The sequence below is a fragment of the Vanessa tameamea genome, chromosome 8, assembly GCF_037043105.1.
Source record: "Vanessa tameamea isolate UH-Manoa-2023 chromosome 8, ilVanTame1 primary haplotype, whole genome shotgun sequence".
Taxonomy (NCBI): domain Eukaryota; kingdom Metazoa; phylum Arthropoda; class Insecta; order Lepidoptera; family Nymphalidae; genus Vanessa; species Vanessa tameamea.
Genome location: NC_087316.1, coordinates 9,540,057 through 9,555,109, shown reverse-complemented (window position 1 = coordinate 9,555,109; position 15,053 = coordinate 9,540,057). Strand labels below are relative to the sequence as shown.

General features: G+C 31.1%; 1 protein-coding gene across 2 annotated transcripts in view; it reads right to left on the bottom strand.

The window, feature by feature from the left end:
* The window catches only part of Rab26, a 77,794-nt gene that overhangs the window by 2,420 nt on the left and 60,321 nt on the right, over positions 1 to 15,053 (bottom strand). The window contains exons 1-3 of one of the 2 annotated variants that reach the window (XM_026639402.2): positions 2,761 to 3,044; positions 2,298 to 2,408; positions 1,434 to 1,542 (exon numbers count right to left, since the gene is read on the bottom strand). In XM_026639402.2, coding sequence (XP_026495187.1) covers positions 1,434 to 1,542; positions 2,298 to 2,408; positions 2,761 to 2,973 — 433 coding nt within the window. In that variant the 5' untranslated portion in view covers positions 2,974 to 3,044. Of the gene's footprint in view, positions 1 to 1,433; positions 1,543 to 2,297; positions 2,409 to 2,760; positions 3,045 to 15,053 lie in introns of those variants that run through there. The other variant, XM_026639403.2, reaches the window with a different exon arrangement.

The following is a 15,053-nucleotide window of genomic DNA, read 5'->3' as shown; positions in this document are numbered from 1 at the left end:
CTTCAAAAATATTAATTTTATTTAATTTATTTAAATTACATGCTGTAAATGATCATATTGATCTATATTAAATTCACAATGTATTTGAGGTACTTAATCGGATAAGGATTATTGCTGTATTGCTTAAAATCGATTCGAAATTAAGCCATTATTTCTCGTAAAAAGTAAAGGATAAAAATGGTTATTGTGGGTTAACCCTAAGAGACAGACATAGACCAATGCGGACTTTTTTGAAGACTTTTTTAAGGTATAAAATACTGTGGTACATTATTTTGATCTATCTCGTAGGGTTCAGCCAGCGTTTGCAATGTAAGCGTGTATGTATAAATGTGTTTATTTACGACATCACTTTAGAAACCTCTAAAATTATCAGTGTTTCTATTCTATATTGTGCATGTATTATATATATAAACCTTCCTCTCGAATCATGTATATATATAATCTATTATAAAAAACCGCATTAAAATCCGTTGTGTAATTTTAAAGATCTAAGCATACCTATGGACAGACAGCGGTAAGCGACTCTGTTTTATACTATGTAATGATGATTATATACATATAAAATAAATCGTGTGCTCGTCTTGAGCCGATTAACCGCTTCCCATCTTGACCTATCACGAATAAGTAAAACATTTACAACATTTTTTCAACACAATCTCAGACTAAAAAAAAACATACTTAGCTCAAATGTTTGTATAGACGATCAATCATTTTTATGACTGTCAAAAAATGGTTACAAAATATTATTGACATTAAAAATTAAATTACACTAAATAATATGTTAGGTTGTTAGGTTATTAAAAAATTATGTGAATCAAATTAATCTTTAATGTCACTAATATTTTTTTGATTTCTGTTATCATCTTAATGACAGTAGAGCTCCGTGTTACCACTGGGTGTTTACAACATTAGTAATTCAAATAGCAATTAATTTGTATTGCAATAATATGTTCCTTTTTAAACACCAAGATTGGTGACGTATTATCGATGTACATTTAGTCTGACAATTTCAATAGAGGCAGTTCAAGTAAATCATTTGCCTGTGTCCAATTACCAGTAAAAAAAAAAACATGTAACAACTTAAAAGGAATTGATTTAATTATGATATTAATTGAAACAGATCACGATTTAATTATTACGCTTACCTATTCCTATTTTGGTATAATTCATTTAATATATATTATTAAAACATCCTGACTAAAAATAATTTAAATTTAATAAAATAAATATGTAGGTTTTTTTTAAATGCTTTAATTTTTTTAGATTTCCTTATTTGCCACTAGGTGGCGATAGTAGTTTCAGATATAGTACGAGTATTAGTTACCCAGTCTCTGTTATAATATGAAATAAATTTTATACGTCAATAAATTACTTTATTATATATATATTACGATATAAGTTACTTTATTGAGGTTAATAAATGGTTATTATACCATGTGCATCTCTGTAGTAAGCGTGTGTGACGCTGCGAAAGCGCTCCTGTCCTGCAGTGTCCCATATCTGAAGTTTTACCTTTATACCGTCCACCGTCACTACCTTATTCTGAAAATAGATGGCGTTAGTTGTAACTCCCTTCAACTTTCTTAGTCTTAAATTCTTAATATAATGTACATTTATTAATTATTTGTCGTAGTAGCTTTAATTAAATAAGATCCATTAGCCTCAAATAATATGCTATCACTAATCTCTAGTTTTAAAATAAATAATTAAATTACGTTAATAATTAATTTTTGTAGGTAATACTATTCGTTGGGTATTACCTACTTATGGTAATTGAATACTAATGAAAACGTCGTAATTATAAATATTATTATTATACAATTAAAAAAGGAAGTCAATTAAGCTTGAATCGGTTACGGTCTATATTTTTTTAAATATAGAATATAACCAGTTACTACTATAATAACAGACAACACGAGATACCATAAATAAAAAATAAAAAAAAAAAAAACAGTGGGGCCGCAATAAATCACTCACTCGAGAAGTCGATTCAATCACAGCTGTCATGGTTAAGGGGCGGGAACAGAAAAAGCGCGCCAAACTTTAACACCAATAGCGTAGCGGCGGACCAGCCGCATATCCCCGTGAATGGCCCATTTGAACTCGGAACCCTTGACGACCATTTAATTGTTTTTTTTTTTGTTGGAATATAGAACGAATAAAAACTATTTGCTTGTTTTGTTTTATTGATATAAAACCTTTTTGTAATTTTATTAACAAATAAAATAAATATTAAATAAGTAGGTAGTAAATCATAAATGATAGTTTTGTAGCGTTTGTCTTGGGAGTAAATATACCCGGAAGTCGATTCCAACGGTGGAAATGTAATTGCCGGCGAGAAAAGTGCCGTCCCGGAAGCGAACGAGCATGCACGTCTTTCCGACGCCGCTGTCACCGAGCAGCATCACCTGTAAATTTAGTTTACTTTTCCATGATACGATGTTTTTAAAGCATGGTTATTATTGCCTACTTCATTTTAATAATTATATTATAATATCTTACTACTCATTAGTCGAAATGATTTCAAGCTCTAAGTTTTTTTATTATAAGTACATAAATGCAAAGGCGATGTCACAAGTCACAATATACCTACTTATACATATATTTTAATATGTGGAATGTCATATCAGTAAGTTTGAATAAAATATTAATTTGTATAAATTTTGTATATTTAAAAAAATATGAGAACTTTAATTGCTAAATTATCTAGGTACTTAGATCGATTATTTAAAAAAAAGTAAAAGATTAAAAATAACTAACCTTTCCAAATACGTCGTATTTTTCATCTTGTTTTCCTTGATTCCAGGTCTCAGTCGGTGATGGTGGATCGCTGTGAGGCATGACTCCAAGCTCTTCGCTTTTATCGTCATCCTCCCTCGCTTCTGGAAGGTTCCGAGCCCACGTGGGTCTGACCCTCCCGACCACAACTCTCTTCTCCATTTGTCTATTGTCTAAGGAGTGTGGGTTCCACATATTTTGAACACTTTTTAATTTTCTTTCCTTTTAAATGTTTTTAAATCACAATTTAATTTTTATGCACTAATACCATTGTATTTGAATTTAAAGATGATTCTTAAAAATATATTGGCCTTTAAAATTATAGAGATCATTTATATTATTTGTAACGAGAAAATACCTGATATACCTATACAAATTATTATGTGGTTTTGTTCATTATCGAGTCACTTAACAACGAGGGAGTAATATTTGCATAATAATTGGGTTCACATTACGTTGGAATATTATGTATTTTTATCAGGGTTCGCTGATATATATCAAAATATAGGTATATCAATTGATTTTTATCTTGATATATATCAATTGATTTTTTCCTATCTTCTGAATTTGTGTTGACACATAGATCTATGCTTAAGGCCTGAATCTGAATGATTACTTTTTATGATATGTCGATTAAAATTTAATATTAAAATAAAATTAGTTGATTTAACTCACAAACAAATGAAGATTATTATAATAATAAAAGGTACTTGTTTTTTAAGTGTTCATTAAAAATTTCTTTCTCAAATTGATAGACACTAATTCCTTTGTTACTTTTTTTAAATAAAAAATGTGGTATTTCGACACTTGTATTATTTTACAAATTCCTTTCACATTTTTAAGTGTTTACAGAATGAAATTCGCTTCGTTTTCTTGGCCTGGATATATATCGGATATTTTTTTCCACAAAAATGCCTTAAAAACAAAAAAAAAAACCTTATTAAACTTGTCCTGCAGATTATTTTAAAAACATAACAGTTTCTCACTCTCCAAAAATGTATAACAACTAGGAACTTATTTCAAAACAACAGAAATAAAATTTGGCCAAATCTCTCTCCTCACAGTTTGTATAAGGGTCATACCTATATTGTTCAGGTATAGATCGGCGAGTTTAACACTCAAAATAATTGTATTTTATAAACAACGACACGTACTTATCTGTTTACTGTCGTTGTAGGAATAGACGGAGGAGAGGAGTTCGTTTAGTGTCGATCCGCAACTACTGCTTTCTTGAACAAGAATCGAAGCAAAATGTAAATTCCGCTCTCAGCAACTAGATGGTGTTAAAATATAAATTACGTTTAGTGACGGTATTGAAATAAGCGAGCGATATAATCCAGAGATTTACATATTCTATGAGATTCGCTAATGGCTCGACTGTATTATGCACTATAAACAGTTCTTGATACAATAATATTCCACTTAAATTTAGTTAATTTAAGTATTATTATTATATTATAACCACTTTAATTTACTCCTAAACTCTCGATAACCACTAAGCCGACATTTCGAATCCATAATGATTATCGCGGATTATTCGAGATGTCGACCAATAATATCGCGTCAGTTAATCGCTAAAGTTTATCATTCTTTATTCCTCTCGTGGTTGGAATAGACAAATCTAAATTGGTCTACGTTTATAATTCGAACGTAAAAATTAGATACCAATAAAAAATTGCGTAATGCCATAAGTTAATTTTAATTTATTTTTCTCGCGTGTACGCTACTAATACACTAGTTAGGATTTTATCAAGAACTAGTTATAGTAATGTGTTATAGGGGGGGGGGGGGGGAGAAATATTTATAATATTAGTATAGATTAAATACTTTTAATCTTACGTTAAATCTTAGCTACCTTGGCAACACAAGAGGAAAAATATAATAAGTAGGTATTAATTAGTTTTCCTGTTTCCTTCTCTCCTCTTACAATATTCAGTTACGACTTTTTGAGATTGTAATTAACTGTAGAAATAGAATATTATATAAATATTTTTATATTGTAATTGTGCTTACACGGTTTGTAAATTAAGAAAACTAGATACCGTCTTTAATAAATCCATACATCAGAAAGAGATGGATATATTTTGATTCCTATTAAATTGGGTCCTAAGCGTGCAACATAATCGATACCATCAAATTTAGAACTTTATTATAAAACTAACATTGTTTCATTTAATGGAAAATGAAAAACATTTATTTTAATTTGTATAACATTTGATTTTTATATCAGTTTTAATGTTATGAATAACTATTAACGACTCATAGGGTTTAAAACATTCAGTTCCGGTTTGAAGGGTGAGTGAGCCAATATAACTACAGGCACAAGGGATATAACATCTTAGTTCCCAACATTGGTAGCATATCTGGTCATCCGCTTAGTAATATCATAAAAAAATGTTTGTACATGTAATGTAATCTAAGTGCCTAACTAGACACTCTTCACACAACAACAAACGCAAACATAGATAATTTTTAGAGTAGAAGGCAAACTTTCTTTACAACTTCATTATGAAATTCTTCTAAACGATAAACATTGTATTTATCCACACTTTATAAGTCCTGCGTGTAGTACATGGTCTACATAATTATGCGCCGGCGGCGATCCACATATTATAAACAAACTGTAACAGAGCTGTAAAGGTATTTCGAACCTTCTTTGGGCGCGACGTGACTAAAATTATAACGTCTTATGCGAATGTAACATTTGAGAGTCTTGTTTCTGACGCAAAATATTTTTATAACCATATTTTTATTAGGTATAATTTTTTTTTTATTTTCTGGTCATTTTTTTATTTTAGCCAACTAAACTTAAGTCCACAATGAGGCAAATAAATTCAAAATCGTTGTTGGAAATAAAATCATTACTTTTTACTTATCGATTGTGAAAATCTATTACCGAACCGAAAAAATATATAAAAACATACAATATATAATACCCGAGGAAAACAGGCACAAACGATAGTTTTTTTTTGTTGTGTAAATAAACAATGAGTAGGCTTAATAAAGATATTTTTTATAGTTTTGCAGCTGTAACGCAAAAATGCAACGCCGACTGCCGTTTCACCTTAATTGACTAGACGAAATCGATTCCTAGGGGTTTGAATTTTAATTAATTACGATACAACCATGAGATATACCCATCGCCGCATTTGCAACGACGCCTGACCGCAATATAAACACCTCAGAACCGCATCACAAGCGCCCTAGTACTGAGCAATATGATAATAATTTTAACAATGATGTTGATTTAATTAATTATGTAATGAAAATCTTACTTATTCTCTTAATATTTTTTTTTACAAATGGTAAGTGGGCATCATCGCCCATAGATAATAGCGCTGTAAGAAATATTAACCAATTCTTTACATCACCAATACGCTACCAACCTTGGAAAGTAAGATGTTATGTCCCTTGTGCCTGTAGTTTCACCGGCTCACTCACCCTTCAAACTGGAACACAACAATACTGATTACTGCTGTTTGGCGGTAGAATATCTGATGAGTAGGTGGTACTTACCCAGACGGGCTTGCACAAAGCCCTAACAAGAAAAAATGACGAGAACATAGGTACGAACGTGAAAGACAATGCTGTTTCAGCCTTAATCATTAAATATGAGGTGGATTTGGAATGAGAATAAAAATGTAGGAAATAATTCATGGCAGATAAGGTTTTAATAGCTGTTATGGCATCAACCGACGATATCATATACACAATACATATATTAGCGCGGCAACGGTACGGTGATCTGTCTAATTCGTCATTACATATTACAAAATTTTTATTTTGTCCTCCCGACGCGTCTGTTTTTTTATACGGTTTTCATTAATGGACGAAGTGATTCATCAGGGAGGGTTAAGTGTATAATTCAATACTTTGTCAAGATAAAACGTTTATGTCATATTTTATTAATTGATCAATTCTATTACCCCAAGCGAAGCCGGGTCTGGTTATTTTGTAGTTATTATATAAGTTTGTTAATCTTCTTGTGTCATTTGTAAAACTTTTATTTGTAAAAAATAAAATTAAAAATAACTTTTTTTATGTACTTAATATGATAAAACTTTTTTCTTTTCCCTTTACTTCCCAAGGTTGTCTGTAGGGAATGCACAATAATTATCTCTGTGTACAGTATAATATTACATATTAATATATCTTCTATATTAATAGCGTAAGCAGATTTTTGGTCCCAGTGATTATGTGACGATAACTGCACATAAAAAATCGGTTATGGTCACAGTTTGAAGAGCTCCGTCGATGTGCAGAACAATAAAGAGGATTCATGATTGCAAATTACGAAATCGTTACGATTAACAAATAATTAATTTTAGAGAGCAAAAGGAGAGAAAAGGGAGAGAGAAAAAGGTTACTGGCTGGTTAGAGAGCGGTACTACGGCTTTATAAAAAAAAAAAAATGAAAAATGTAAAGAAAATTAAAGTGAATTGTTATCGACAAACTCTATTTCTAACTGAACTAATGTATGCTATTAAACAATAAAAAAATCATTAAAAAAAGGTTTCATCATTTTGGCGCCAAATGTCATCTACATGTGACATGCAGTTTACAATTAAATGAAATTAAAAAAAAACTGAAATAGTTCTCGAAGTTCCTAAATATTTTTTTGAATAAACGCGAAGTTTCGCGGGAGACCCACTAGTTAATGAATAAAAGTGGTAACCGTAAATGTAGTTTTAAATCCAAGCACGGCTTTTTAAGAATTTTCTAGTTACAAAGCTTTCATACAAAGAAAAGTTAGGTTTTCCTTTTCGTGAATACAATTATGTACTAATTAACGGATTATATAAAAAAAAACTTTGTATGATGTTACAAAATTCCATTATTATTCGGTTAAATTATGTATATGATTTATTTTTTAAATTTGAATTGATCTGTACCATCGTAATGTTTTTTTACGGTTGATTCGTGCTATAGAGGCGAGGCAGTTTAGCGCCGGTTGCTTCCAGGAAGTAGCTTTCCTTCAAATTGACGCTCTAGGTCATTAGTTCCTAAACTTATTTTTCTCGTGGACCACCTATTGGCATGTGTCCGTATCCACAGTTTGAGAGAAACACTAAAATATGAACTAAATTTAAATTTGTTTAATATTGGTGCTTTTAATTCTATCCTTAGTAACCCTACGAGTATTTCAGCAATTAAAATCTATGAATTTGTTAGTGATTATCTCAAACTGATGAAGAAAAAAAAAAAAAAAGGTAGGTATTTTGGCATCAAGTATTTATAGTGGTGATCAAGTTCATGTCTGAACAAGCATTAAGCATTGTCGGGCGGATAGCGCTTTGCAAGTCTGTACACGAAATTGTACGTAATATCGAATACGCAAGTTTGGACAAGTAACAGTCGCTTGCCTTATTAAAATATTATCTGCTTAGTTAGGTACTTAAAACAATGTAGGTACGAGTAGGCCCTTATAAAAACTATGCTTACATTTTTGCTCTTTACTATCAAAAGCAGATAAATTTTCGTGGACTCCCATTATCATCTTATGGACCTCCATTTTTTATTCACGCCTACGTAGACCCCCAGCAAGTCTCCCGTGGACCTCTGGGGGTCCATCTGGACCACTTTGAGAATCACTGCTCAAAGTGATTAAAGTAATAGGAAATACTACCACATAATTTGATCTGTACAAGATTTAGTTGTATAACCCGACTGGGTGGTACCACCTAACACCGAGCGTCAGTAATTTGTTTCGCCTTTCGTTTTGATAGGTAAGTGAGCCATTTTATGTATTGACACTGAGGATACTAGTAGATACCACCTAACATCGAGTGTCAGTGATTTGTTTTGCCTTTCAGTTTGATCGGTGAGTGAGCCAATGTACCACGTGGTTGGTGGCACATTGACGTCAGTAAGATGTTTCTTCTGCCTTTCAAAAAAATAATAATTCAGTAGAATATTCCACAAAAATATTACAGCTACATTCAAATAAACGAGTTCATTTTCAGTTATTTCCTTATCTTTCATCTTAAGATTGACGTCCCCTTTATCGTGTACGACCCTTATCAAACGAGAGAGATGAAACAGATCCGATATTATACGTTACCTGTTGCTATTAATTTAACTTTTAGAATTGACTTGCAATATATGTAAATTATCTGCGTTTAACGTTTGTTTGTAAAATTAAAACAAACGCTTGAACAAGAATAAGGCTTTAGAATTTAGATGTAAATTGAAAACTATCTCCGCAGCTGACTGCTGATTGATTGGCTGATTGACGAAGATACTAAAATTAAATTAGACTTAGAAGATATATTAATATAATTAAAATGCTTTTGAAAAAAAATGATATGTAAACTAAATAACTTCAAAGTTAGCATCTCTTACGAAGCATTGGGAAAACTCTGAAATTGCATCCCACATTTAATCTGGACGACATACGGATTTAAGGTACGCTTAGAGTATCTAATTGAGACAGGGCTTACACAAAAAGACTTAAAAAATGGGACGATCACAAAGTAAATTAATTAAAACAATATTTTTGACTTAACTAACTTTAACTAACTTAAGTTATACAATATTATCTATTTAATAATAATTTAAAAATATGAAAAACATACAACGAGCAGCCTAAGCTGGTGGGTCTTACAAGATGAAATTTTGTTTAGGAATTCCTTAGGGAACGTTGGTAAACTCTAAGCAGTAGTGCAATTATGTAAAAACCACGATAGGACTAAAAACAGTTTTCATATCTGAATTCACGTCGGCACGATCCTGAATTGAAAAACATTTAGTATTCCGTAACGATATGTCATATCGTATAAAGTGAAAACTGTGAAGCAAGATGATAGTGAAACCACTCATGTCTGTTTTAAAAAAGAAACATTTCCGATATTATAAGACTCTCGATTGATATAGGAAATGCTTATTTACATAGTTATTCTCGTGCGTGAGTTTTTTTTGGGTGTGTGTCCATGTGTGTATGTGTAATGTCAATTAAAAAAATAAAGGCTTACGAGGTAGATAAATAACACAAAAATCAATAACGTAAACAAACATACTATAACGTTGCACGCTGTGAAAATATTCGTCCCTTATAAAACTATAAAGTAACGTGTAACGTAGGCTAGGAAAGAAATGTGAGTAATTAATAATATGCAACTAAGGTCTGTTATTTTAGTTAATAATTTAGTTAGTATCTTAGTTAAAAAATAATTAATTTAAATACACATCGGCCAATGAAGCCTCTAATATCTGTTTTACTCAAAGAAATCATTAATTAATTAATGTCAAAATTTTAAAGTTAAAATCAAAAGAATAAAAAAATATTCTCCACAAAAAGTTCTGAGAAAGAAAATTTAATATAATCGGGACAATATGGAGACTAGACTTGAAAGCTTTTACATTTTCCTTTTATATACTTGCACGGATGAAATACTTTCGAAACAGAGTATAACACAGTTAATCAAATTTCTCTTCACAAAACCCGTAATAACATTAAAGGCGTATCTACATGTGCCATGATGTAATTGCAATTTACATCATAATATGACGATATATTCGTAATAAATATTTGTGACATAATTTATTTTCTCTTACGAGTGTTGCCCGTATGCAAGAACAAGACGAGACTTAAACAGTCTTGGTTTTGGTCTTGCGCCAATACAAATGTTCTTAGTCTTGGTATTGCGCTCCCAGTCTTGGTCTTAAGTTGGTCTAAAATTAAGCGTTCTTGGTCTTGGCCTTTAAAAATGCAAGTACAAGACCAAAACTGCAAGAGCAAGACCGATTTTGGGCAACTCTACTTCATATCTATCTAATAAAAATATTTTCTTTTTTAAAGTAAGATTATAAAAATAAATTGACGTCACAATTTTAAACGTCGATTATTTATATGTCTAGATAGTGTCCCTATACAAAAGCGAACACTAAAAAAAACGAGCCATTGTCTTGGTGTGTGTAACGGCTACGCTTGACACTCGCTAAACGTATAACGTAAATATAATACTTTACTGCTGTGCGTGTACTTAGTGCCCAATATTTGGCCACAATTTTTTTTTGACGTTTAGTTTTGTCAGTCTATCTAGATGCATAAATAATCAAAGTTTCAACATCATTTTGGTTACGAATATTAAGATACAAATCGATTCACATTTTATTTCAGACACACAGACATTTTTAACTTTGCCGTTTCATAAATTCAAATCATTTGTAAAAAAATACATTGGTAAATAAGGCATATTATTCGATACAAGATTATATAGATGATAAAAAAGCGTGGAGTTAATGCTTGTTGACTTCCAGGCAGGATATATAACATACAAATATAATTTTATTCAACTGTATTTAACATCACTGTATCTTTAGATGTTGAAAAAGAGTAAATACTGTTTTGCGAGAGTAACTACTTCTCGGTAGAATCTACATTCCGAACCGGTGGTAGCTTTACTTAATATATTTAGTTTGTTAAATGACGATTCAAAAGTGCTTGTAAAAGTCTGTTTGAATAAAGTCTATTTTAATTTTTGATTTTGATTTTGATTTCGACACCGCATCACCGACAGCGATAATGGAGTGTGGGGTTCACAGGCCACCCCAAAATTATAAAGAGGGCGATAAACAAATTTTAATTAATTTAATTCTTAACTTGGTTTTAAAACGTAATTTCCTTTGTCTAATTTATTATATTAAGGTAAATTCCAGCTGAGATCACCTAATGAGACCCCACAATTGAATAAGGATCGAAATTATAAAACTTGACTTTGTCGGTCTATTGTTTATATTTATTATTTCTTTTGTTAACTGTAAATACCATTTAGTAATTGTTTTTAAAAAAACATCTATACGGATCTAAATTTTATGAGGAAGCTTACATAACATAGGTTGTGGCAGATTTACAAGATTTTCTGTGTACTGTATGTTAGTAAGTCATTTTCAAGTTTTAAGTATGTATATACAATAAAACAAACAGACAATGCCCAATCTTAAAAACTAAACGCAGGAGATAGTGACGCTTCCCTGCCTATCTTAGTTAAAATATAATTTTACGTTTATATTTCTTATATTTAAATATCGGTTTGACTCGTGATTTCGTCTAGTTAGTTAGGATCCATATAACGTTGATTTTGTGTAATACCCGTGTTCTTTTAGAGCGTCAGAGATTATAAGTTCAATCGACTATAGAAGAGTCAAATAAAATCAATGTTATCTTTTAAATTCGTTTTTAATATAAATATTTTGTTTACTTAATTTGAATAATAATAATCGAATATATGAGATACCGGTCCCATTTCCTTTAACACCTCTTACGAGTAGCTGAAGGATGTCGCTCCTACCCATTTTTATATATTTAACTGTTTTGAAAAATGTAAAAGAGGAGAACTGTAGATTCCAACCATAGATCGGTGAACCTTCCTCGAACATGGGAAATGCAATTTTATAGTGTGCCAACACTTTGTTAAATATTATATGAACTAGAACTAAAGTCCAGCAGGTATCATAGCCGTAGCTGAGGTGTATAAAAGACTAATAGTCTTATAAATAAAATAGACCGTGGTCCAGTGGGTTTCACAGTCATAACTGCGGTGTTTATAAATTAGCCAATGCTACAACAATAATAATAAAAATAAGGATCAAAGTCCCATAAATAGTTAATCAGTCATAGCTGAGGAAATCTGTAGTCCATGTGTAAATCCTGGATTATCATTGCATTAAATCACTGTTTCTCGTACCAGTTCAAGTGCACGACCGTCAGGCGGCCTAATGCAAGCAAAACGTTATTCGTTGCTATATCCACTGTCGCAGAGTGTCGTTTTATCGTAAGATAATAATTTATTTATTTATTTATTTATTTATTTATTTATTTATTTATTTATTTATTTAAGTAATAATTCCAAACATACTGGAATATTATTCAATGAAAATTACCGCGTAGGAATGATGTAAGTGAATTTAACATCATTTGTTATATTTTTTACCGTAGTAGGTTATAAAGTATGAATATATATATATATGTATGCATGTTTTTATGATTCTATATATGTATGTATGTACGTAAACTCTCAAAAACAATTCGACCAATTTTGATTAAATTTGAATATGTGCTTAATTGGGTCTACGGACGGCTTATATTGAACCCGGTAGGTGGCGCTGCGACAGATGTTATGTTTTAAAGAGAAAAAAAATGTATTAAAATATCAATAATTCATTCTCACGTATATACGTAAATAGAATAGTCCGTTACAAGATATTGGAGATCAAGTTTGTGTGTAAACATATGTTTATACTCTTAATTTTCTCATTTTCTTACTTCATTGGAACTGTTCAATGGAACAATACAATAGCGCTGGAGAAAGATTAAGCGCAGGGCAGATTTATATACTGATAAACCTTAAATAGTATTGAAACTATTTAAATCCATGATTATGTGAATCATCCTTAATAACCTAGTTATTGGGCCAACGTGACGTAAATTTCAAATACGTAATTGGATTTAAAAAAAGAAGTTATTTTCCAAAAAACTCTGTCCCTCTGAATCAATCACAAAAAAAGTTAATTACTCATGGCTTTATAAATAATATTAAAAAACTTTTAAACACGATAATTGACGTGATGGTTATTTCACTAATTAATTTTGAATATCTAAAATGATCAAAAATACAATAACAATAAATGAATATAAATTTAAACCAGTTAATACTTTAATATGGGCATATTACACGAGTCAAATACTTACAGAGGACTTCAAAGATATGAATCCGTAATTTATGATCGAAAAACTTTTCTTATTAGTTATAGGCAGAGACGACAATAATTTTAAGAGATAATTACATTTGCCCTTGCCTGTACCGATGATAAAACTATTTACAACATTTCCATATTCGTTATTGTACATAACATTACATATATACATATACATTGTAGACATCACCAAGAAAATAATATTTCAGTGCATAAGGTTAGTTAGTTATTTATTTATTATTATAATAATATATAATTAAAATAAATAAATTTATTAACATAAGAATAAATAACATTAAGTACTTAAATATTTATAAATACCTATGAATTAAAAATAGTTATTGGAATGGTGGCAAGAATGCTAGCAGCATTTCCCCGTTGAATCGCAATTCCGATACTCTGGGCAAAAAACGAAACAGCCCTCCTGTCACCAGTGGAGGCAATAAGGCGATGTGTTATACTTTTGATGATACTTTAGCTACGTACCAAAATTCCATTACCAAGATTAAACACGTAATTAAAAACATGTACTTCTATGAACATATATCTGTTTGTTTTATTAAGTAAGTTGTTTAGTAGAAGTATTAAAGGAAGAAGATTTACCAAAAATTAAAGTCGATTTTAAACGGTTTAATTCATAATTGTTAATTTTATCATCATTTATGAGAGCAGAATAATCTATTTGACACGCATCATGCATCTGACAGCAACGAAAATATCCTATATTTTACTTTAGGAAGTCGGCGTTTGTAAAATAGAAAGCCATAATTAAGAGATCAGTTTGCTACCGGAAGATACTAACCTCGTCAAAAGAAAAAATCAAAACCATGATTAATAAAGTTAAGACCAGGTAAGGTAAGGGTTTGAAATAAAGAAGGATTATTTGAACAGTGATTCCATGAAGTTCAACAATTTATAATATATAATGTATAAAATTGAAAACTGGAATTAATTGCTCGCTGTTTTTATATATATAACGTCATTTTATAATAATAAAAATCAATAACATATTAATTATTATATGATGTTAGGCACTAAAGCCGTCTACAGCATATCAACATAACAAATGTCCGGGTGCAAGCAGTCTTCTGACGATTATCATCGGCGAAGAACCCCCATCGCCCTGATTTTTTGTGACCCATGCACCTGGGTTAAGACGGGCCTATTAGGCACCAAGCTAGTACTATCGCTACCATTAGTATGTTTTTTTTTAATGAAATCGGTAGACGGACGAGCAAATGGGCCACCTGATGGTAAGTGGTCACCACCGCCCATAGACAATGGCGTTGTAAGAAATATTAACCATTCCTTACATCACAAATGGGCCACCAGGCTTGGGAACCAAGATGTTACGTCCCTTGTGCCTGTAGTTACACTGGCTCACTCACCCTTCAAACCGGAACAAAACAATACTGAGTACTGCTGTTTGGCGGTAGAATATCTGATGAGTGGGTAGTACCTACACAGACGGGCTTGCACACCAAGTTTGAATGACGGAATTAAAAAAAAATTCAACTTGATTGTAGGTACCTAAATAGAAAGCTTACAGCTTGTAGTAACTTACGTCCACGTGATCTAT